The sequence below is a fragment of the Rhinatrema bivittatum genome, chromosome 3, assembly GCF_901001135.1.
Source record: "Rhinatrema bivittatum chromosome 3, aRhiBiv1.1, whole genome shotgun sequence".
Lineage (NCBI taxonomy): Eukaryota > Metazoa > Chordata > Amphibia > Gymnophiona > Rhinatrematidae > Rhinatrema > Rhinatrema bivittatum.
The window spans coordinates 22970300-22994251 of record NC_042617.1 but is presented as its reverse complement, the minus strand read 5'-3'; the positions used below and the strand labels follow the sequence as shown (position 1 = coordinate 22994251).

Genomic DNA, 23952 nt, shown 5'->3' with positions numbered 1-23952 from the left:
ATCCTGAAAACCTGACTAGTCTAAGGCCAAGGACCGAATCGCCCACCCTTGCAATAGAGACCTTAAAAGTTCTGTTGTGGGTAGAGAGGAATCTTCTTATCTTATGCACAGTTCATGAAGAGGGAAGAATGAATTTGCAAGTGAACTGGTTAAACAGATGCTGTCTTTAAAGAGGAGAGTGGGAACTAAACCAAGTCTTCCTGTTCGTATGCAAGAGGCATAGATCTCATAGCAACATAGACGATGGCAGAAAAGGACCAATCAACCCAACTATTCTGTACACATTGAGCTACCAACTACAGGGTGTGATCACCTGTAAGATACATTTCCTTATCCAGTACAGTCTCTTTTTTGTCTCCCTCTTTGTACTCCACCATTTTAGGTATTTGAGTATGCAAGATGCACACCTACAAGTAAATTTTAAAAAGAAGGCGCGTGTGCCCATAAATGAGCGTATTGGGCATGCGAGCCAAAATACACAGTTTTATATCAAGCATGCAAGTATAGGATTATCATTTAAAATATCCTTAGTGCATGTTGTGTGGAGCCTTTAGGTGTGTACTCAAAAGTGACGAAGAGAGAGAGAGAGAGAGAGAGAGAATCTGACACTCTATATATCTCCCACTGGAAGAGGGGCTCTTTCAATATAGGGTGTGTTTGGGGGGGAGGGACAATGTTACAAGGGTCTACAGACCCTTGTAACATTGTAGCATCAGGATCCCTCTGGCCCCAAAATCTCCAGACTTGTGCCTCACCAGGACCCATAGTAAAGGTATGAAGGTAACGTGGCGCGCCTTTATGAGTGTAGGTCTTGGCCCCACCCTGGAACGACCATTCCCGCCTCCTTATTCTTGATGTACGCACAGATATGTACGCACACACTTCCTGGCTTCTTAAAATTCGTGTTGCTTGAGCGCGGCTGACAAACACGTGCATGGGGCTCTTTTTATGCAAGCAACGCTTTTAAAATGTACCTGTTAGTTCCCTCATGCACCTCCATCTTCCCTACATCTATTGTATATTACTATTTTATTTTTGTAACTCGCTTTGGACTTACATAGAAGAAAGGAAAGCTATAAGTCACATACATAAACCACAAAGCTTTGTAATAATCTAAATAGCCAGCTAAATTAGCGTGATCATTGCCTTTTAGGTCCCCTGCTCTAACATCATTTTTGGACTCCTTTCTCCTCCCTGGCAAATTGCATTGCTATTACAAAATTAACTGATTTTATGCAAATGTTCTTTCACACAAACTTTACTGGAAGGCTACTAGAACATTCCCACTGTTCTCATTTCCATACTATTAAGGTGCAGCTTTCATTTTTCACTGAGACCAAAGTCCTTGAAATGAGAATTCAAATATAATGGATCCCATTTATCCAAATGAATATCCAATTTTGTATCTACAATGCTCTTTCTTTCCTTAAACTCTTATTTCAAGGTGCATTTGCAGCAATGTAATAAGGAATGCATTCAATTATACTGTTATGTTTTACTGATTTTCCTGATTTTATTTTATAGATTTTATTTTATGTACTGTTTCAATTGGTTTCCTTTGTTGCACTTCATCTAGCGCTATTTTGATATAGGCGAAAGATAAATACTTAAACAAATAAATAAGCCAAGTCAACCAAGAAACTGGACAACTTCTTGCAATAATTAAATATTCTTTGTTGTTGCTCTTGTGCTAGCTTCCATTGATTTATGTTATGATTTTGTCTGCTGCACAGCCTCATTGTACCCTGATATGGACTACTATGATGCATCCCCACCTGCAGAGGCCTCCAGGGAGCTCTGCCCAGCACTATCCAAGCCATCTCCTAAATGGCTTCCTGACTCAGCCTGTCTTGCAGCCTCCATTCCACCAGGTGTCCTCAGAGAGCTTGGCCTCCAGATTGCCAAGCATCTCATCACTGCCTGTACTACACCCAAGCTCCAGCCCTGTGTAACTCAGCCATGCCATTGTATCCTTATCTCATCATGGAGTCGTCCTTGGCTTTTTGACCTGGCTGCTGCTCCTTGCCTTGCGCCTTCCGGGCCTTCTTGCTACTTGCTTGCGGCCTCTGGGCCTTCTCCCTGCCTTGTGGCCTATCCAGGCCTTGCCTTGTGGCCTCTGGGCCTTCTTGCTCCCTGTTCCTTGCCTTGTCCTTGGAGCTTCTGCTACCTTGCACCCTGCCCTTTGGCCTGCAGGCCTGCTCCCACTTCTTACCTTGCTCTGTGGCCAACTCTAGACTTTGCCTTGCCCTATGGCCCTTTGGACCTGACCTTACCTTGCTTCTGGTTCTGTGGCCTCTACTTACTTACTGGCCTTTGGACCTTATGTCTAGTGGCCTACAGGCCTTCTATAATCGCTGCCTTCGGGCCTTTATGTTCTTTGTTCTGTTTTGTCTTGTCTAGTCCTGTCCAGTCCTAGACTTAGTATCCTTTCCCTGTCTTGCCTTTGTATTGTTTTTCCCCAGCCTGTACCTAGTTCTAGTCCCTGTCCAGTGCCAGCTAGTCTGTATCTGTATTCAGTCCCAGCTCTGTTTCCTGTCCCTGTACCTATTACTCAGGCTCCAGATTATCCAGCCTGTCCAGGCCTTGCTCCAGCCTGTCCAGCCTTATTCCAGTCTGACCAGCCTTGCTCTCGCCTTCATAGACTCACCATGTTATATTGCCACAGCAAAGACCTACTGGCCCCCAGAACCCAAGGGCTCAACTTGCGGCGGAGGGGGCTGGCTAGTCAGAAGACTGGCCATAGTTCTGCCCAGTTTCCAGATGGGCAGTCCTTTCTCTCTCTCCTGGGGTGAAGTACCCAGAGTCCAGAAATCCTGACATGACAACAGATGTTGTTATGCTCTCTTGTGGAATCTGGTCCACAATATAAGTTCCCTCTCACTAAGGCTAGTAGGAGTAGTAGATGCAGTTCTCCCATAACTGTTTTGATAGCTTATGTATCGGGTTTCCTGAATCAGACGAGTTTTCTTACCCTCTAACAGCATTACCATATTGGTTTGAGTGATAAAATCTCTCTCACAGATGACACAGGTCCTGAGATGGCCGCAGACATGACTTCTGCCAATTGATTATCCACTCACAATCCTGCAGGGATTTCACAACCATGTTTTTTTACTTTGTTGCAGCAGAAAATAAGTGGATCTTAGCAGAATATTGGCTATGTAAAGATACACAATATCGCTTTCATCAAAGCGTTTCTACTAGCCCAACTAGCACTTTTTTTTTTTTTTTTTTTTTTTTAACACTCTTGGAACTGATACCAGACCAAATGGGAGGGTTCTGTACTGAAAATGCTCACCATCCACCACAAAACTGAAGTACTTCGGCAGACCCTGTGCAACTGGAAATGTAGTCACAGACATTCTATAAAACCGGGAAGTACTGAAATTCTTCAGTCCAAATACCCGAATAATGGAACTCGGGAATGCCGTACACAGAGGTCCATATTCAGAAGCATTTATTTATTCATATTTATAGCCTGCTGATCCATAAATCTCAGCAGGGCACAAAAAGCATATACAATCTCCAGTAAATATAGATGCATAAAAGAAAACAAATACAATAAGACATAATAAACCCACATTAACAATCATGTTTCATTATTCTAATAGCATATAGGACTTAAACTTGTCAAATTTGCCAGGTTGAAAAAAAAGAAAAATAGGAATACTAAAGGGTAGCATAAGCCTTGTTAAAACACACATATATATATATATATATATATATATATATAGAAACATAGAAATGACGGCAGAAGAAGACCAAACGGCCCATCCAGTCTGCCCAGCAAGCCATGCACTCTTTTTTTTTCTCATATTTGTTCTGCCTGGCTTTTAGTACCCCTTAGTTCCATTTCCCCTCCACCCCACCAGCAATGTAGAGAGCAGTGCCGGAACCACATCCAAGTGAATATCTAAAGATACGCTTTGAGTAGCTTTCAAAAACTTTAGCTTTTAAAGATTCCAGGAGTGTATTCCAGGAAGCAGGACCTGCTACTGCAAAAATGCATTCCCAAGATTCCTGTAGGCAAAGCTGTTTAAAAGGTGGTACCTCTAACAAATGTTTAGTAGCTAAGCGTAAAGTACAAGCAGGTTGATATACTAACTGCTTCATCCCGTAATAAACATATTCGTTCGGGGGCTACGTATATTACAGAATGCTGCTGACCGATTAATTGTGCGTGGGTTTCCTTGGGACCATAGCAGTCCAATTTTATATGAATTACACCACTAGCTACCACCTCAGCAATGGATCCAATTCAAAATTCTTGTATTGGTTTTTAAAGTAATAAAAATGGATGGTCCTTCTTATTTAGCAAAGTTAGTGGAACCGTACACTCCCGTAAGAACGATGCATTCTCAAGAGATGGGACTCCTTGAAGTTCTATCTGTTAAAGTCTCACATTTAAAAGAGAGACTAGAAGGCAGCACGTTTTGTGACTGCCCCAGTAATCTGGAACACTTTAACTACAGCATTAGGAGCTATTTCTGATTATAAAGGGTTTTAAAAAACAGGTAAAGGCTATCTTTTTAAAGTTGCATTTGGAAACGTTTGTGGTGAGTTTACTTAAGTCCACATGAGTTTGTTTAGGGTTTGCTTGCATTTTGGATTTTAGTGCAGAGTACCTTATTTTTGTTTAATGTAATGTTTTATTTCTCTGTTTATTAAATTTAAATAGTATTTTACTGTCATGTCGTAACCCGCTTAGGGATAGATTTTCAAAGGCCCGGTCATGCGCGTAAATCCCGGGGCCTCAGGAAAGGGTCGGGGTGGTCCGGCAGGGTGCTGGCAGGCGCAAAAGGTAAAATAAAGATTGGGGGGGGGGGGGGGGCGCTAGGTTAAGGGAAGGGAGGTTAGTGTAGGGGGTTGGGAAGTTCCCTCCCAGTCCGCTCCGAAATTGGAGCGGACTGGGAGGGAACTGAGGAAGGCTGCGGGCGTCGGCGCATGCATGATGCAAGTGTGCACTCTCTTGCGCACGCCGACCCCCGATTTTATAACATTCACGTGCACCTGCACGTGAATGTTATAAAATCGGACGTCCATGAGTGTGCGCGCCAGGTAGTGCGCGCATCTCTGAAAATCTACCGCTTAGTCAGACTGGATTGCTGTAAGCGAGCTATAAAACATTTTAAATGGTCTATTTTTTGTTCGTTCCATTTGCAACAATGAAAAAACAGAAACATCACCATTGCTCATAAAACAATAAAATCAGGGGGCGCTAGAGAGCAGCTCAACAAGATGGCCGCCTGAATAGCTTGCTCCTTCTCACCCCTGATTAACAACGACTTTTTCAGCAGCAGTTGCGGTCCCTGAAGCGCTAAAATAACGGGCTGGGTTGCCGGTGCAGTGCGCGATGGCGGCACGAAAAAAAACGGCGGATTTAAAACAGTTTGCGTTCAGCAAACTCGCGGAGGAGCTTCTCCCGGAGAGTGAGGAACAGGCCGCGGCGGGCCCCGACCACGAGGACGCAGTTGCTGGCTCCAGCGTTGCTGCGCCTGGTGCAGCGGCAGTACTAGCGACTTCAGAGCCGCCGTCGGAGTTCCCTACACGCACCGAACTGAGGAACTGGTTTATTGAGCTAAGAGCTGACCTAAAAGCCCACAAAGCGGATATCGTGGCCTCAATAGCAAATGTCCGGGAGGACTTGAACGCCCTGGGACGCCGGGTAGATGACATAGATGGCCGTCTGGATGGCCAGGAGGCACTAACGGATTCGCTCTCCGCCCAAACTACCCGGGTGGCCTCAGAAGTGGAAATGCTCTCCGAGAAGGTGGAGGATTTAGAGAATAGATCGAGGAGGGCAAACCTCCGCCTGAGAGGTGTCCCGGAGTCTGATTTATATACTGACTGTATGGCCACGGCTGTAGCCATCTGCCAGCACATTTTAACTACTCATAAGCCAACTTCAGAAGGGGATCGGGGCTCCTCCACGGTGGACCTCGAACGCGCACATAGGGCGCTGGGTCCCAGAACGGATGGTCGGCCCCGGGATATTATTCTAAAATTCCATCACTTCCGCGTTAAAGAGGACGCGGCGGCACGAGCGCAGAATGCAGTAAAGTGGCAGAACTTGGAGATCTCTGTATTTAATGATCTAGCACCTATCACTTTGCAGAAGCGCTACCAGCTCCGGGAAGTAACAGCGGCTCTTCGGAATGAAGAAATCAGGTATCGCTGGGCGTTTCCGTTCGCCCTCATCTTCCAGCGCAAGGGTATCACCTATCGGATTAAGAGCATCTCCGATGCCGTGGAAAGCTTCAAGCAAGCTGGATTGGATGCCCCATTTTTGGCAGCGGTGCCGCGGCAACAAGGGCCTGGGCCCATCAGAGCTTCAAAATGGCGACGGCCAGCACCCGGACGGGGCAGACTACGCAGGCAACAGTCGCAGGCCGAGGTTACACCGAAGGGACTGGGTTGAGAGTGGACTTGATGTGCTGTGCGGGATATTCCCTTCTTTCTTACTTTCAGTGCTGGCTGAGAGGTACGAGCTACATGGCCTAGCAATGACCAGGTTATGGTCTTAAAGGGAGCAACAGCTCATTGCATGTTTATGGTTGCATGTCGTTGTAAGTTTCAGAGGTTAATGTTTGGAAATGTTTATATTGAACGGGGGGGGGGGGGGTGGTCTCTGATGGGGGCTTGCGTTGAGTGCATGGCGTTACCCTATTTCTGGTTCGCAAGCATACCGCGAACCTCCATAGAATGGGGGGGGGGGTTTTTCTGGCAGGGGTTCACTACTTTGTTACTAGACCACACATAAAGGTATCATTATTTTCCACTTACTGCAAGGCTCGTATGGCGGGGGGTCTGGATTTCGAGGGGACAGGCTTTCTGATCACTTTGTCTGTTATCTTTACTGTCTCCGTCTTTGAGGTACTGTTATTGAGCAACGCTCAACACTAATTACTCTATGGTTAAAATAATATCTTTAAACGTAAAGGGCCTCAATACCTACAAAAAACGTTTTCTTCTCCGGAAAGAGCTTGTTTATCTTAAGGCGGACATCGCTTTCATACAAGAGACCCACCTCAAGGGTAGATATGTTCATTTGCTGGGCAACAGGGAGTTCCCACATGTGTACGCCGCTGCCAGCTGTGCCAAGCATAAATATACTGGGACGGGAATATTGCTCTCGTCAAACCTCATTTTTGACATTTTATCACATGTGGAGGATCCGGCTGGTAGATACCTACTACTTAAAATACGAATGGGTTCTCAAATTTATACACTTGTCTCCCTCTATGCCCCAAATACGGAACATAGGGCCTTCTTTCAGACCCTGCAGGACCTACTTTTGCAGCATGCTGAGGGATCCCTTGTTGTGGGGGGGGATTTTAATTTGACTATAAATCGGGAGTTAGATAACTCGAAGCCACAGGGGGCGTCCCTTCAGATCCCTCGGTCTCACTTACAGGATATTATGCGTGATTGGCAGCTGGTAGATGTTTGGAGAAATAGGTATCCACACTCCCACTCCTACACTTTTTACTCCTCACCCCATGATAGTTACTCGAGAATTGATTACTTTCTGGTAGACAAGCGTTTGAGCAATCGGGTTACTTCTCCTGATATAGAACCTATTACCTGGTCCGATCACGCCCCTATCAGTTTAGACATTAATATGGGAGACTGCGATTCGGGTTCCAGATTTTGGAAATTGAATGAATCCTTACTTCAAGATAAGGATTTCTCTGGAGTCCTGGAGTCCCAGTTGCAGGAGTACTTTCTTAACAATGACAGCCCTGATATCTCCCCGAGTATTCGCTGGGATTGCTCTAAAGCTGTAGTTAGAGGTCTTCTCATAGCACGGGCAGCTGCCTGTAAGCGGCAGAAAACCCAAGCCAGAACCGAGCTTCTGGCTCAACTTAGTCAGCTAACTAAAGCGCACATGCAACACCAATCCCAGAAGTGTTACCATAAGATTTTGGCCATCAAAACACAATTGCAGCATCTAGACAACCAACAGCTTCTTTATGCTATGGACATGACTAAACAAATATACTATGAAGGGGGGGACAAGGCGGGGAAGCTTTTGGCACGCCAATTAAAAGCGAAAATATCCCAGACCACTATCACTAAGATTAGACATTCTATGGGTGCCCTTGTCACGGACTCCGGTGGGATTCGGGAAGCCTTCTCCAGCTTCTATGAACAGCTGTATTTGGCTGAGAGCACTATTTCCCTTTCTGACATAGAGGACTATTTGGCTACAGTGTCCATGCCATGCCTCACCGAGGAGCAGAGATGTAGCCTTGATGCTCCTATATCGATAGACGAAGTGGAGGCAGTAATTCGCTCTCTTAAACCACATAAATCACCAGGGTTGGACGGCTTGTCCGGGGCATATTACAAAAAATGCGTAGACACGGTGGCCGGGCCCTTGGCGGCCTACTTCAACAGCCTTCAGGCGGGAGGCTCTATACATCAGCAGGCCAATGTAGCGGGAATTACGGTACTACCCAAACCGGGCAGGGATCACACCCAATGCAGTTCGTACCGACCTATATCTTTAATAAATGTCGACCTTAAGATATTGGCTCGAGTGTTGGCGCTGCGTCTAAACACCTGTCTCCCGGACTTGGTGCATACCGATCAGGTCGGCTTTGTTCCCAAGCGCATGGCTGCCGACAACATCAGGAAGGTAATTGACCTCATGTGGTGGGTGCAGGAGAAGGAGGAACCAGCGGTACTGTTATCCCTAGATGCGGAAAAGGCCTTTGACCTCGTGCATTGGCCTTTTTTGTTTCAAACCCTGCGAAAATTGGCTTTTGGGCCTTCTTTTATTACCTGGATACAGAGGTTATATGAGCGTCCACAGGCTCGAGTCAAAGTTAACAATGGTTATGGCGAGGTGTTCCCCATAGGGCGTGGCACTCGTCAGGGGTGTCCCTTATCCCCACTACTATTTGCCCTCTATCTCGAACCGCTTACTACCCGGGTGAGGGAGTCTACTGACATTCACGGGGTCACCATAGGGGATCAGCACTACAAACTCTCGTTGTTTGCAGACGACATTCTTATGATTATTACAGATCCGATGCGCTCCTTGCGGGGAGTGATGAGGGAACTTTCCAGTTTTGGTCGGGTGGCAGGATTACGTGTCAACTTTGACAAATCGGAACTGCTTAATATTAACCTGCCCCCACACATGGTAAGCACCTTGGGTTCTACCTACCCCTTTCGCTGGGCCAAGAAGCACATTAAATATTTGGGTATTCTGCTGACCTCCAACCTAACTGCCTTGCGGGACCTCAATTACACTCCATTGATACGTAAGGTGACTATTGACCTCAGCAGATGGAATAAATCTGCCTTTTCTTGGTTGGGCCGGATTGCCATCACTAAGATGACGGTATTGCCGAAATTTTTATATTTATTCTCCTCACTGCCGGTGTTTGTCTCTTCACAGATGTTAAAGAATTGGCAAAAGAGAATATTTGATTTTATTTGGCGGCGACGACCTCCACGGATATCTAAATCCGTGCTCTACCTTTCCAAATTGCAGGGGGGCATGGCAGTGCCGAATCTATCCTGGTACTATAATGCGGCACAAATGCGGGCGGTCTTGGACGTGTCCCGGCGTGCTGACCGCAAGCAATGGGTTACTATTGAGCAGGCCATTTTGGGGCCTATGGCTCTCTCTGCTATTTTCTGGCAACCACGCAGCACCTGGAGACCGATTGGCCAGATAGCTTGGTCTTTGGGGATTACTCTGAAGGTTTGGGCACATTCCCGACAAAAGCTAGTGGGTGTTCACAAATATTATTATCAATCTTCCTTAGTGCACAATGCCAGCTTTTCCCCGGGATATCAAACTTCCCGTATGCGGCATTGGACGACGCAAGGAATCACTACGATGGGTCATCTATTGCAGTTGGGTACTCTGCTCTCTAGGGATCACTTCTTCACCTTGTATGATCTGGACCATAGAGATTGTTTGCTATATGAACAAATTGCGCACTTCATACGCAACGTACTTCACACTCAGTCCATTCGTACGGGGAGATCTTTATTCGAAATCTATTTTACTCAAGGGGATGTTCTGAGTGGATCTATTTCTAAAATTTACAAATTATTTCATCCCCCTGATGCGTTAATAGGTGCGCACATTGTTCAATGGGAGCGGGATCTGGGATGCAGCATTAGCCCTGAATTATGGAGACTTATTGCGCACCAAGCCCGCTACTGCTCTATTTCGGCTAATCTACAAGAGAATTGCTATAAAATGATGTACCGCTGGTATCTCACTCCTGTTAGGCTCCATAAAATGTACGGGACCGTATCTGACTTATGTTGGCGAGCTTGCGGGGAAGTGGGTTCTTATCAGCATGTTTGGTGGTTATGCTCCTGTATTAAGCCGCTATGGGAGGGGATTTTTCAAATGATTAGCGATATGCTAGGGATCACTATTTCTCCCGAGATGGAGATGGCCTTATTGCACGTATTCCCTGATACATTAGACAAAACGCAACAGAAATTATGCGTCCAAGTGTTCATAGCTGCTCGCAGTCTTATTGCCCGCCATTGGCGGTCCTCTCAAGTGCCTGCCCTTTCAGATGTTTTAGTAAAGTTACACTCCTACAAATACTTGGCCTCCCTCACAGCTGATAGGCATCATCGACATGCCTCTTTCCACAAACTTTGGAAGCCCTTTGCGGATTATATCTCTATGTTGTAAGCGATGCTTGTTATTTCTATTTGGTTTTGTTCTTTATTTTGCAATTGTGTACCTCATATGGAGGCTTGCGTCTGGTTACTGGACGCCTGGATCACCTTCTGTTAGAGCGTGATTTTCAACCTGTGTATGTCTACACTGTTGGAGTTGTTCATGTAGTGTTACTCTACTTTGTGTACCTTGTACAATTCTGCCCTGTGGTGGGAGGGAGGGAGGGAGGGGGGGGTCAGAAAGAGACTACATGTTGAACAACAAAAATTTTTATTGAACATTGCACTGTGAAACCAAAAGTGTTTTCTATGCTTGAGTATTCTGTATGGTTCTTTGTACTGTATGTTCTTCATGTGCTGAATAGTTCAATAAACGAAAAAGTTTAAATTGAAAAAAAAAACAATAAAATCAGGAAATATAAAACAGACATAATAGTAAAACCATACTAATAAAAAAATATTTCAAGACAGTTGATGAACAAAATAACATTTAAAAATTAAATTCATATAAACAATTCCAAAGTTCCCAAAAACCAATAAAATATGTAAAACATAGCAGACACATCAAATAACATCCAATAATAATTGAAAGTAAAAAGGATTTTTACTTTCCATACCTGGGAACAATTTCAGAGTGACTTTTGATATCCAGTCACTCTGAAATTGTCCTGGATTAGTGGGGGAATGGGGGGCTACCCACAGACCTTGTCCATTCTCTCTCATATATAACACACTGTTTAGCACTCACACTCATTATCACATACACATTCTCGCTCACACTTTCACATATTCTCTCTCACAAATGCTCTCATGCACACACACATTCTCCCATACACATGCTCACTCTCACTCATGCTCACATTCTCACACACACAGTCACATACATGCATACTCACTCACATGCTCCCTGTCTCCTCTTTCTTCTCATTCAGCCCCCTTTGCTTTCCTTCTCCTTCCTCCTCCCCCTTCTCACTCACCCCCCTTTACCTTCTGTCCCTCTCTCACTTAAACACTTCCCTCCCATGCCATTCCCTCTCATTCACCCTCCTACTTTCTCTTCCCTTACACTTTACCCACGGGTCCCTTTTTTCATGTTATACTCCTGTGCCAGCCAGAGGTTGCCTTTCTGCCTGCGGGTGTGTGAGATTCCCGCTGACACCTCAATTTCAGCTGCTTCCGCTGTTTTCTTCTTCCCGTAGGACCTGGGACACCTTCACCCCCCCTCCGCGAGTACGTTATAAACCCACACCACTGCTGCCCCTGTCTTCGTGCTTGTTGGGCCTGAAGCCCTGCGTGCACGTTATAAATTTGTGCCGCTGCTGCCTCTACCGCTGCTTTCTTCCTGCTTGTGGCTCTGGGAGCCGCATGAGCACATCAAATTTTCGCTACCGCCATAAGCACACTAGCTAGAAAACACCTGCAGAAAACACAGCAGCAGGGCTGAGGAGCCCCTCAGATATGTCACAAATATGTGCCACTGGTGGGTTTCTGCTGCAAGCATTTTCTAGAGGGATACAGGGTGAGGCAGCTGTGGCACAGATTCTTGAGGCAACACGTTTTGCTACCTCAAAAGTTTGCCACCTGAGGTGGCCACCTCACCCTGCCTACCTATAGAACCACCCCTCTGGACCTCATCAAGCTGTGATATAGTTCACTCTGTGTAATAGACTTGCCATGCAAACAATGCAGCTATCCCTTAGCGAGCTGCGGCCCCTGCAACTAGCTCAAAATACCATGGCCCACATTTTGACTGGCACTTTGAGTCGGGAGCACATTTCACCTGCTTCCAATTAAATTTATATGTCAATTCAAATTGGCATTGATAGTTCATAGGATGATCAATGGACTCACTGACTGTTGGATGTATTGCGAGTTTATAAACTCTGTTGCCCTTTATGATCAGAGAGCAAACGCATGCTAGAAATCCCATCTGTAAAGATTGCATGCCTTGAGATTTCAAAAAGAAGAGCTGTTTCTACTGCTGGACCTTTACCAGACCCAATAAGAACCATGGAGTGTCATAGCTCCTTTAAAAGCTGGACTTTTTTGTTTAATCTGGCATTCAATGACTTGCAAGCACAACACTCCAATTTCAAACTGTTTCATTTACTTTTGCAGGATTCTAGTCATGCTCCCAGGTGTTTTCCATTATCTGTTCACTGTACTTTTTAAATTTTATGTATGTTTTACTTCTTTGTAATCCACTTTGAACTTTTTGTTGTAATAAAGCAAAAAATACATTTTAATAAATTCAGTCAAGCCTCAGCTCCACCGCAGGAACTTCTTTCCACCCACATGCAGAACAGAGGCCTGCCACCAAAGGATCCTGTTTCTGCATGCCTCTTAGCCACACTGGTAATCATGGAAAGGAGTCCCGGCCTGCTGGAGTTAGAACAGGAACTGGAAGTCTGAGCTGGAACATGGAACTGAATCTTGGTACAATTTCAGGAGCAAGGCCTGGAGCTTGGAGCGGAACCAGAGCTAGATAAGAATGAAGCCAGAACAGGAACTTAGATATGTGGTCCTCTGGGGTGAAATGGTCATCTCCCTTCCAGATCTCTTATTTATTTATTTTCAACTTTTATATACCGGTGTTCCTGTATAGGATACATATCGCACCAGTTTACATAAGAACTGAACTGTCGCCTTGGGGCGAGTACAAGGAACATGGAACATGTAATACAGATTACTATTATATTATAATTTAAGTCTAACAAAAACATAGGGTTAAACATGAAAATCACTTCAAAGACGTCTATGGTAAACGCAATAATTGTGGGAAGCTAGAGTGGCTGCGTGCCAGGCGGTTGGACCATGGTAGAACCATGGTGGAACGTGATGTGACAGGACCAGAGTGTGTGGCAGGAGTTTTAGAGTAGTCCTTAGGAGGGGCCCAGTGAACCTCTGTGAAACGTTTATCTCTCTGAAAAGGCCTGACTGAAAAGCCATGTCTTGAGTTTCTTTTTGAAAACCAGCAGGCAGGGTTCTTGACGTAGGTCCGGAGGGAGCGAGTTCCAAAGGGGAGGACCAGCTGTGGACAGGGCACGCTTCCTTAGTGAGGTTTTGGCGGGTGGGGTATACAAAGTGTCTTTGTATGTGTTTCTGATAGGTCTGTTCGAGGTGTGTGGTCATAGTTGGAGACTTAGCTTGAGGGGGGAGATGTTTTGCAAGGCCTTGTGGATCAACATGAGAACTTTGAAGCGAATCCTGTATTTGATTGGTAGCCAGTGGAGGTTTTGAAGGATGGGGGTGATGTGTTCTCTTTTGTTGGCGCTGGTAAGGATCCTGGCCGCTGTGTTCTGGACCATCTGCAGAGGCTTGATAGTGTTAGCGGGGAGGCCCAGAAGGAGGGAGTTGCAGTAATCAATTTTGGACAGGATGATAGATTGGAGCACCAAGCGGAAATCTCTGAAGTGTAGGAGTGGTTTAAGTTTTCTTAGTGTCTGCAATTTGAAAAAGCATTCTTTGGTGGTGTTATTTATGAATTTTTTTAGGTTGAGCTGGTTGTCCAGCAGAACTCCTAGGTCTCTCACATGTGGTGAGTGATTGATTGATGTTTTAGCTAGTTGGAAAGAACTTGGGGAGTTGAGCAGGACTTTGTTGTTGTCCTGAGCTATGAGAAGGATCTCAGACTTGTTGGTGTTGAGGATGAGGATGAGACTTGTAAGAAGTAGGTTGATTGATTGGAGGCAGCTGTTCCAATGAGACCAAGTTTTGTGCAGAGATTCTGTGATCGGGATGAGAATCTGGATGCCGTCTGCATAGAGATAGTGAGTTAACTTTAGGTTAGAGACTAACTGGAAGAGCGGGAGAAGGTAGATATTGAATAGTGAAGGTGAAAGGGATGATCCCTGCGGGACTCCCAGGTTGGATCTGACTAGGCGCGATACTTTATTGTTGATCTTCACCTTGAAAAACCTGTTTTCAAGGAAGGAACGGAACCAATTGAGTGCTGTTCCCTTGATGCCAATGTCTGCAAGCCGCTGTAGTAAGATAGAGTGGTTCACAGTGTCGAACGCCGCAGAGAGGTCCAAAAGGGCAAGTAAGTAGGGTTTTCCTTTTTCCAAATTTAGGAGGATGGTGTCCGAGAGCAAGGTAAGTAGTGATTCTGTGTTTAGCGCTTTCCGGAAACCAAACTGTGATGGGGCAAGAATCTCGTTTTCTTCCAGGTATTCCGAGAGTTGTTTATTTACGATTTTTTTCCATGAATTTGGCGATCATCGGCAAATTCGCTATGGGGCAGAAGTTGGTTGGGCCTGAAGGAGATAGGTTGGGTTTTTTCAGTAGAGGTTTAAGGATTGTGAGCTTTAGTTGGTCTGAAACAAGTCCTTGGGCCAGGGAGCAGTTTATGACGTCTGTGATAGGCTTAGCAATGATATTCGGAATGGTGAATAGCAGGTTGGACGGTATGTGGTCTGACGGGTGTGAAGAGGGTTTAAGTTTCTTGAGAATGTTTTCAACTTCTAGTGAGGATGTAAATTCAAAAGAATCAAGTGAGGCGTTTCGGTGCGGCCCAGTGTTGAGAGTGGGAGGGGGTTGAGGGCTGGGCGCCGTGAGGGGCGCGATGAGGTTGGCAATTTTATTCTCGAAGTAGTCGGCAAATTCCATGGCTTTACTAGTGGCTTGGTCATCTGGAATGAGAGGTGCGGATGGTTTGGTGAGGGCTGAAACATAGGAGAACAGTGCTTTGGAGTCTAAGATGAAATGATGGATCTTTTTTGAAAAGAAATTCTTCTTTGTTCTGTGGATGGTGTTCGTGTATGCGTTTAGGAGGGATCTGTAGGCAGCTAGGGTTGTGGTGGAGGGATTTTTTCGCCATCTATGTTCTTTACTTCTTAGGTCTTGCTTGAGGGCTTTTAATTCTGGCGAGAACCATGGTTTCCTGTTGTCCTGGGCAGGCTGTAATGTTTTAGAAATCATTGAGCAGGTTCGTTCAGCTACTTTGCTGGTGATGTTGTTCCAGGATGAAGTCGCTGTGTTGGCGTCCGCAAGGTCGAGTTGAATTAGATCCTTGATGAGCTGCGTGCTAAGGGTTTCTATGGAGCAGGGTTTCCTGAAAGTGACCGTGGTTTGGGGGAAGGCATGGAAAGGGTGATCCTTAATCTCAAGGACTGAGGAGATGATCTGGTGGTCTGACCAGGGGACCGGAGAACATATTGGGTTGGTAGAATATGAGATGCCCTCGTTTATAAAAATGAGGTCTAAAATGTGGCCCACTTTGTGGGTCGGACTGTTAACTATTTGTCTGAATCCCAAGTGAGTGAGAGCAGCAAGTAGCGTTTCGCAGTTCGAGGAATATGGCGGAGCGTCCACGGGCAGGTTAAAGTCTCCCATCAGGATGGCTGGTTTATCCGCATTAATGTGTTTCGCTATGAATTCCAATTATGGCTATGAATTCCAATTATGGCTCCTGATCCTGCAAACTTCCAATGTCCTGGCTAGATCCAGCCCATCATGCCCAGCTATTTCTGGTTCAAATCCCACCAACTGCCTTCCCCTGGCCTCACCAGCAGACCAAACATAGGAGGAAAAGGCATCATGAGAACTCTTAAAACTGGTCTGCCAAGCCAGCAGGTGGAGCTATATTCTATATAGCTGAGCTTCTCAGCCTTTTTTTTTTTTTTTTTTTTTAATATCAGGGCACACTTTCAAGTTTGCTTGATCCTCAAGGCACACGAAATCAAATTTTACAATGTCATATATTCATTACATTCCAGTCACTGGTCATGTGACATGAAAATGAAAACAAATGTACTTTTAACTAAATTGAACAGTCTAAAATCCTAAAATATAACTAGACAAGTTAAGAAATATAGGATGAGTATCACAGCAGAATCAATGGCAATATATGCACTACTAATATTTTTGTGATTTTAGCTTTTTTTTCCCCCCAGACAGCTTTATTTATTTAAAATGTGCTTCCACAGTCCCCTGCAGGCTTCCACTCTCCATTGATATTTACATTTCCTAATAGCGGTCTTTAGAAAATCCAAGCCAGTGTACCAAAACAACCATCCTACCTATGAACACACTTAGATTAGGTACAAACTTAGATTGTAAGCCCCTGGGGATAGGGGAATACCTACAGTACCTGAATGTAATCTACTTTGAAGTGCTGAAAAAAAGTGCGAAAAGCGGAATAAAAATAAATAAATAAATAAATGAAATGCAACACTGCAAATATTACACCAGGCCCTAAAACACCAATACACCTCTTATTAAGAAAACAAAATAAAACAAGCCAGGCTACTATAGATCCCTACACAGAAACTATACGTTGGCTAGCAGAATATCTCACTTCAGTCACAAATGCAGAACACAGATAGACCCTCAGCAAAAACAAAATAAAGACACCAAAACGTATAGACAGAAACATGCAGACAAAAGCTGAACTGGAATCCACAAATGTAAAAGAAACTGAATAATATCTACTAATTAAAACTAAAGGATAAAAAAACTTTAAACTTTACACATTTCCCATAAAGCAAAAAAAAAATGTGAAAATAGCAGATGTATCAAACAACCTCCAATAATTAAAATGAATAAGGATAAAGAAATTTCCCACTCTCCATACCTGGGAACTTTTGATTTCCAAACACCCTGAGATTGTTGTGGGTTAATGAGGGGGAGAGGAAGAGACATATATCTCATGGAAATGGGATGAGTGGGAAGAGGGATTATGAGAGGGAAGGGAGTGGAGATGAGAGAGGGATAAATAAGAGAAAGAAAGAGGGTGTGAATGAGGCAAAGGAAGGGCAGTGAGAGGGAAGGGGTAAGTGGAGATGATATGGAAGGGCTGTGAGCGAAGAAAGGGAGGCGAGTGGGGAGGAACCGAATAAGTGAGAGGGCTCAGATGGTACGTGGTAATGTAGCTGCAGTGTTGAAGGTGTTGCTGTTATCCCGGTGGGTGGGTAGGGAGGAGGACTGGAGATAGCTCCGGCACTTGGGTGGTAGGTGGTGGTATTACTCCAGGGCTGTAGGTGGCTCTAGGCCTTGGGATATAGATAGTGATGTGGCTCCAGGCTGTAGGTAGCCAGCCTTACCTAATTATCGAATCGCTGGAGGCATAAAAGAGAAAGGCCTATGATCCACAGCATGACCGGCATCTGGTCCCTTGGTGGCGCAGCTTTAGCGCAGGACTGGCCCCACCATCTTCCTAGCGTTTTTGGTTGCCACCCAGCCCCACAACTTGATTCATCAAGAGACAGAGAGAGAGACGGTGATTGGCGAATTGATGACCAAAGAACACAGGAAGATGATGGGCCTGCTGCCTGTGCTATAACCACGCCACCACGGGGGCTGCAGCACTGCAGCAGCAACACTATTCTTTTTTTTTTAAGAGGAGGCAAACGCAAACCTACGAACCTACATGCACCAGTTTTACTGGGTGGCAGCTTTAGAAAAAAGCCATTACATTTTTCTGGGGTATGGGACCAAAAACGCTTTTTTGTGTGTGTCATATGTAGGGAAAATTAGTGGTCAAGCCGAAATATCTGGTGCCAACCACCAGCTTTGAGGAATGCAGCTAAAATTCACACAACAAACTTAAGAAGCAGTTAGGTAGTCTGCAGGTGCAGCTATGCTGGCGCCATGCTGCTCACTACTACAGTGCGAGCACACAGAGCAGCGATGCAAAGCAGGAGCTGGGGCGGGAGGGGGTGGAACCACATGAAAGGGCTAGACCGGCCCACCAGGGCATGTCCAATCCCGCTCTAGGCCAAGCCACTCCTTGGCTTTTAGTGCAGGACTGGGAGGGTTTAAATCACTTAGCAACACTACCACTGGGGAAGGGAGGGGGGGGGGGGGGGGAGAAAGACCACCATGGCCCAGGAGGAATCTTGCTGCGGCACAGTGGTTGAGAAGCTCTGCTGTATAGGACAGGCTGGAGAAATGAAACAGAACATGCAGGCTTGTTGCACTTTTTTTTGTCCTACCCTTAAATCTGGCCTTTAAAACTCGCAGCGCATGGCAGATACTGTGCCTGGGTATGTCTGTTCTATGGCTTCAATTTCTGCTCAGCTTAGAAGCTTTACCACAAGTGGAAAACAGAAAGCAAAGCAGAGGACGAGGTCTTTCCTGAATGGTCAAACAATAAGACAATCACAATCTAATTATATTAAACTGTAACATTAGAAAAGAAAAAAATCTCAAGCTTTGCATTTTCTTTTTAATACGCAGAAATTAACTGTACAGAATTAGAAAAAAAAGTTAAAAAACAGCAATATCACAATTTACACCCTTACAGTGTGGAAGAGAACGGCAAGGATTGCTATTACAAAACTAGCCTATTTAAAAAGTAAATGAGGTTTAATTGTAATTACTGATTGAGAAACGGACCAGTTGTAACGGAAGTTCTCCTGAATCACGGTAGTAGAGGCTGCTCTCCTCCTTGCATGAAATTCTAACCGCTGGGAGCAGGAAACACCTGCTTTAACTAGAAAACAGGGCAGACCTTTCCAAGACAAGCCACATGCAGTGAGTGACCTGAAGACTGAAATTGTAGAAAGTAGTTTTTAAATTGCCAGAGAGCTGCTGCACTGAGAATACAGGTAGTTTAAGGGCTTGAAAACTTTACAAGTAAATGAGCCACCTGCAGAACGCAGAAATGTGCTTCTCGTTTTTTCCAATCAATTCATAGTTGAACGCAAAACTAAAAAGATGTGCCATATTAAGCCCTATTCTGAAATGCCTTTAGGAGGCCAGACAACAGGAAAAGTTAAAGAAGATACAAATAGCTTTTGCTTACATTTTAGTGTTTCTCCTGCATATGGAATGTGCAACTTAAACCGATCACAACTGGGTCCTGGAGTCAAGGATGTACAGCTGAAAACAAACACACAAAAAGTCAAGTTAGGAAATGTGTCAATAACCTCTCCAAATATATAAAACTTAAAAACATGACAGCAGAGAGAGACTACATGGCCTATCTAGTCTGCCCATCTGCCCAACTAAATTACAATGGGGTACATTTTAAAACACAGCGCGCGCGTACTTTTGTTCACGCACCAGGCGCAAACAAAAGTACGCCGGATTTATAGAATCCGGGGTCGGCGCGTGCACATTTGTGCAACTTGCGCGCGCCGAGCCCTGCACACGCTGCCCATTCCCTCCAAGGCCGCTCCGAAATCGGAGCGGACTCGGAGGGAACTTTCCTTCCGCCTCCCCCCACCTTCCCCTCCCTTCCCTTACCTAACCCACCCCCCTGGCCCTATCTAAAACCCCCTACCTCTGTCGCAATAGTTACGCCTGCTTGAGGCAGGTGTAACTTTACGCGCACTGGGCCGGCTGCCATGTGCCATGTTCCGGTCCGGGGACTGGTTCGGAGGCTATGGCCATGCCCCCGGAATGCCCCCGGGCCGAAACCACGCCCACGGTGCTGCCCCCAGATGATGCGGCGGCCGCGTCACGCCCCCGACACGCCCCCCCAGTGATGCGCGGATTGCGACATGCCCTCCCCCCCCCCAGGAAAGGGGGGGGGGAGGGCAGTGATGCGCGGATTGCGACATGCCCTCCCCCCCCCCCCCAGGAAAGCCCGGGGACTTACGTGCGTCCCGGGGCTTTGCGCGTGCCGGAAGCCTATGCAAAATAGGCTCGGCGCGCACAGGGGGCGTTTTAAAAGGGTTACGCGCATAACCCTTTCAAAATCCGGCCCAATAGCTTTACAATCATCACTCATCACTTTTTCAGGAACCCCCTGTGTTTATCCCATACTTTATTGAATTCAGATATTTTTGTCTCCACCACCTCCGCAGGAAGGCTGTTCCATGCATCCACTACCCTCTCTATAAAGAAATATTTCTTATGGATTACTCCTGGGACTTCCAGTGATAACATCATCAGAGTTGGAAGTATGCACCACTCTCTCCTTTGGATCCTTTGAAAAAAAAATCTTAATATTTTAACCAAATCTGTATATTTGCACAGCAGCTCACACTTTGGTGCTCTGCTTGAATACATGGGCAATTCTGTTCAAGCCTAACCAAGGACATGTAGACACAAACGAAAAGAACAGGGATAGAGAAAGCGGGGCCTTCTGCAGAAGAGAAAATGTCATCCAAAACCATAACTGCCACGGATGACCTAACTGAAGCAGTTATCAAGCACATAACTAAGGCAGTGTCGGCAGCGATTGCTAACCAGCTTAAAAAGCTGCAATCATCGGTTTGTGAACTCAAAGAGCAGCCAGAAACCTACGGGGGTTTCAATTTCAGAAATGACCGAAAAGGTAATGACGCATGACACCCACCTCGCTAATACTATTGCGGACTTAAAAGGCTCAAAACAAAAATCTAATTGACAAGCTCGATGAACTTGAAAATAGGAGTCATAGAAATAATTTACGCATCATGGGTGTCTCCGAACAGTTGCCTCCTGAACTTCTGCAAAGTTTGGCTGCCAGGTACATTAGGAGTGAGCACGCAAGAGAGAAAAATACTAGTGGAGCGTGCGCATCGGGTAGGTCTGTTGGGCCAACCTGAGATTAAACTATGACAAATCATTGTGAAGTTTTTAAACTTCCCAGACAAAGAGCGGATCCTGTCTGCCTTTCGAAAGAGCAAAGAGCTGCTCTATGAAAATAAGAAAATTCTAATTTTCCCAGATTTCTCTGTGAAGGTAATGGTGGCTCCAAGAGAGATGACCCTTACTTTACCCAACTTTAAAAACAAGGCATAAAATTCTCCTTGCAGTTCCTGGCACGCCTAAAGGTATTTCACAAAGGTGAAACAAAAGTCATATGTTCAAGGAAAGAAGCACAAAACTTTATAGCGCAACTGGAAGAGCAAGAGATGTCCTTGACCAAGACCAAGGGAGTAGCAGATGTCTTGAGTTGAAATCAGCTGGAATTTGAGCTGTCATTTGCAGAATTTTTTTTTTTATTATGTTTGTCACTGATACCTTAAGTACAGAGTTCTTTTTGTATAGTAGCTGCTACTCTCGCAATGTTTGGAGGAACCATGCTTTTATAACTGCGTCATTAATTCAGTTAGTGTGACCAGGCTGTTTTTGTGTTTAGAAGCAGTGAAAATTTATTTTACTCATTCTGTTATTGAGTAACTTTCAGCCTTACGGTTCAGAACAGTTTGGTTTGGTCTGACAATATTTTTTTGAATGTTCTCCAAGGACTCCAGGATCATTGTGGGAGAGAGCGCTGCACATGAAACTACTTCGGTGCTACAAGATCTTCACTCTCAAATAACCAGAGAGATGGATTCTGCCGTTGAGGACCATGAAATACAAACTTTTATAGTTCATAGTGTGAATGGGTGTGTTTGTGAGTGTATGTTGGTGATTGGTGAAAGTGATGACGGTACGGTGTCGATATGCTATACTTATATTGCTTACAAAAGGTTTTGTGAGTTTAGAGTTTTTCATGGTGGGGTACCTAGCTGGGGGAACAGGCCACTGAAATTAAGATGGCTCTTTAAAGGGAAAGAAAAACAAATTGCTAAAAAAGAACCATGTCCTAATCCACTTCAGATCACTTAACAGGGATAGGCTGCACTCACCCATAAAACGTAAAAAAAAGTGTTAACAGACTTAAAAAAGTTGAAAACGGACATAGCATTTCTTCAAGAAATGCATATGTCTGACTCTGAACACAAAGTTACATGGAGAATGGATGGGCCACTGTTTCTATTTACCCTTCTCATCTAGGCAGAGGGGGGAGTTGCTATACTAACCAATAAATACCTACCATTCAATCTCGAATGTCAATTTACAGATGTGAATGGACGCTACACTATTGCTTTTGGTACACTACTTGATATTAAGGTTCTTTGGTAAATTATATGCCCCTAATAAATATGCACACAGATTTTTTTTCTCCAATTTAGTAGCTAAATTGTCTTGCCGGGAAGATTATAATGCATAATGGGAGGAGATTTCAATATTACTGACAATCCCTTGGTGGATTGTAAATCTGTTAGACAGCCTAGGAAAAATCAAAAAGATGTAGGGATTGGTTTCCTATCTAGAGAACCGGGGCTAGTGGATGTCTAGCATCTACTGCACAGGGAAGAACAAGATTTAACTTTTTTTCTATAGTTTACACTATGGGTATTCCAGGTTGGACTATTTTTTAGTCATAGAACGATGGTTTGATAAGATTGACACAAGCGGAATGCAGGAGGTTCCATACTCGGATCATACCATGATGTTACTTACTTTCGGGCCGATTCAGTAAAGTCTGCTCTCCCGTCGCGCGCACAGGCCACTCGCCTGTGCGCGTGATTCAGTATTTAAATTAGGTCCGGTGGTAGAAACAGGCAAAAGGAGGCGCTAGGGACACTAGCGCCTCCTTTTGGCCCGGAGCAGTGGCTGTCAGCGGGTTTGACAGCCGACGCTCAATTTTGTCGGCGTCAGTTTTCGAGCCCACTGACAGCCACGGGCTCTGAAACCGGACGCCGGCAAAATTGAGCGTCCAGTTTTCGACCCGACAGCCGCTGGCCGACTTCAAAATTTTTTTTCTTTTTTTACCCTTCAGGACCTCCGACTTAATATCACCATTATATCACTAATATAATATAATATAATATCACTAATAGCGCCCTCAACATGCATTTGCATGTTGAGGGCGCTATTAGGTTCGGCGGGTTGGACGCGCATTTTCCGTCCCTTACTGAATAAGGGGTAAGGGAAAACGCGCATCCAATGGCAGGTTAACAGTGCGTTCCATCGAAGCGCACTGTACTGTATCGGCCCGTTTGGAATTTATGGACACAAAAATTGGTAAATCGGGTTGGAAGTTCCCCACTAGATTATACTATGATAAAGCTTTTAAACAATTCTTAACTGACAAATGGAAGGAGTAATATTTAGACAATGCAACTCCGGATATGAATTCACTAATATACTGGAATACTGCTAAAGTAGTGCTAAGAGGACATATTTCATATTGCGCAGGACAGAAAAAAAATCATCACAGAATTATAAAATTCTTTCTTTAAATAAGCTATTGGAAGAACTTAGAAAAATTCATGTGAAAGATCTTACAACTGAAAACGAGCAATATTTGGCTGTTGTGAAAAAAAGAATTGAATGTGATTTTAGATAACAGATCAAGAAATAACTTGCTTTACTTTCAATTCAAACTTTTTCAATGGGACAACGTCCAGGAAATTGTTAGCAAATTTACTGAAGGCGTCCAGATCCAGAAAGATTATTACACTGCTTAAAAGTACCAATAGGTAAAAATTTCAAATCAAAAAAAAAAAAAAGTACCAATAGGGATACTACGGATACAGACAAGGATGAAACTATGAGGGAATTGGTTTCATGCTTTCAAAA

At 44.8% G+C, this 23952-nt stretch overlaps 1 protein-coding gene across 7 annotated transcripts in view; it reads right to left on the bottom strand.

The window, feature by feature from the left end:
• The window catches only part of BABAM2 (BRISC and BRCA1 A complex member 2), a 624699-nt gene that overhangs the window by 539033 nt on the left and 61714 nt on the right, over window positions 1-23952 (bottom strand). For all 7 annotated transcript variants that reach the window (XM_029592949.1, XM_029592948.1, XM_029592946.1 and 4 more), the window contains exon 3: window positions 19412-19488. In XM_029592949.1, the coding sequence (XP_029448809.1) occupies window positions 19412-19488 (77 nt within the window). The remainder of the gene's footprint in view (window positions 1-19411; window positions 19489-23952) is intronic.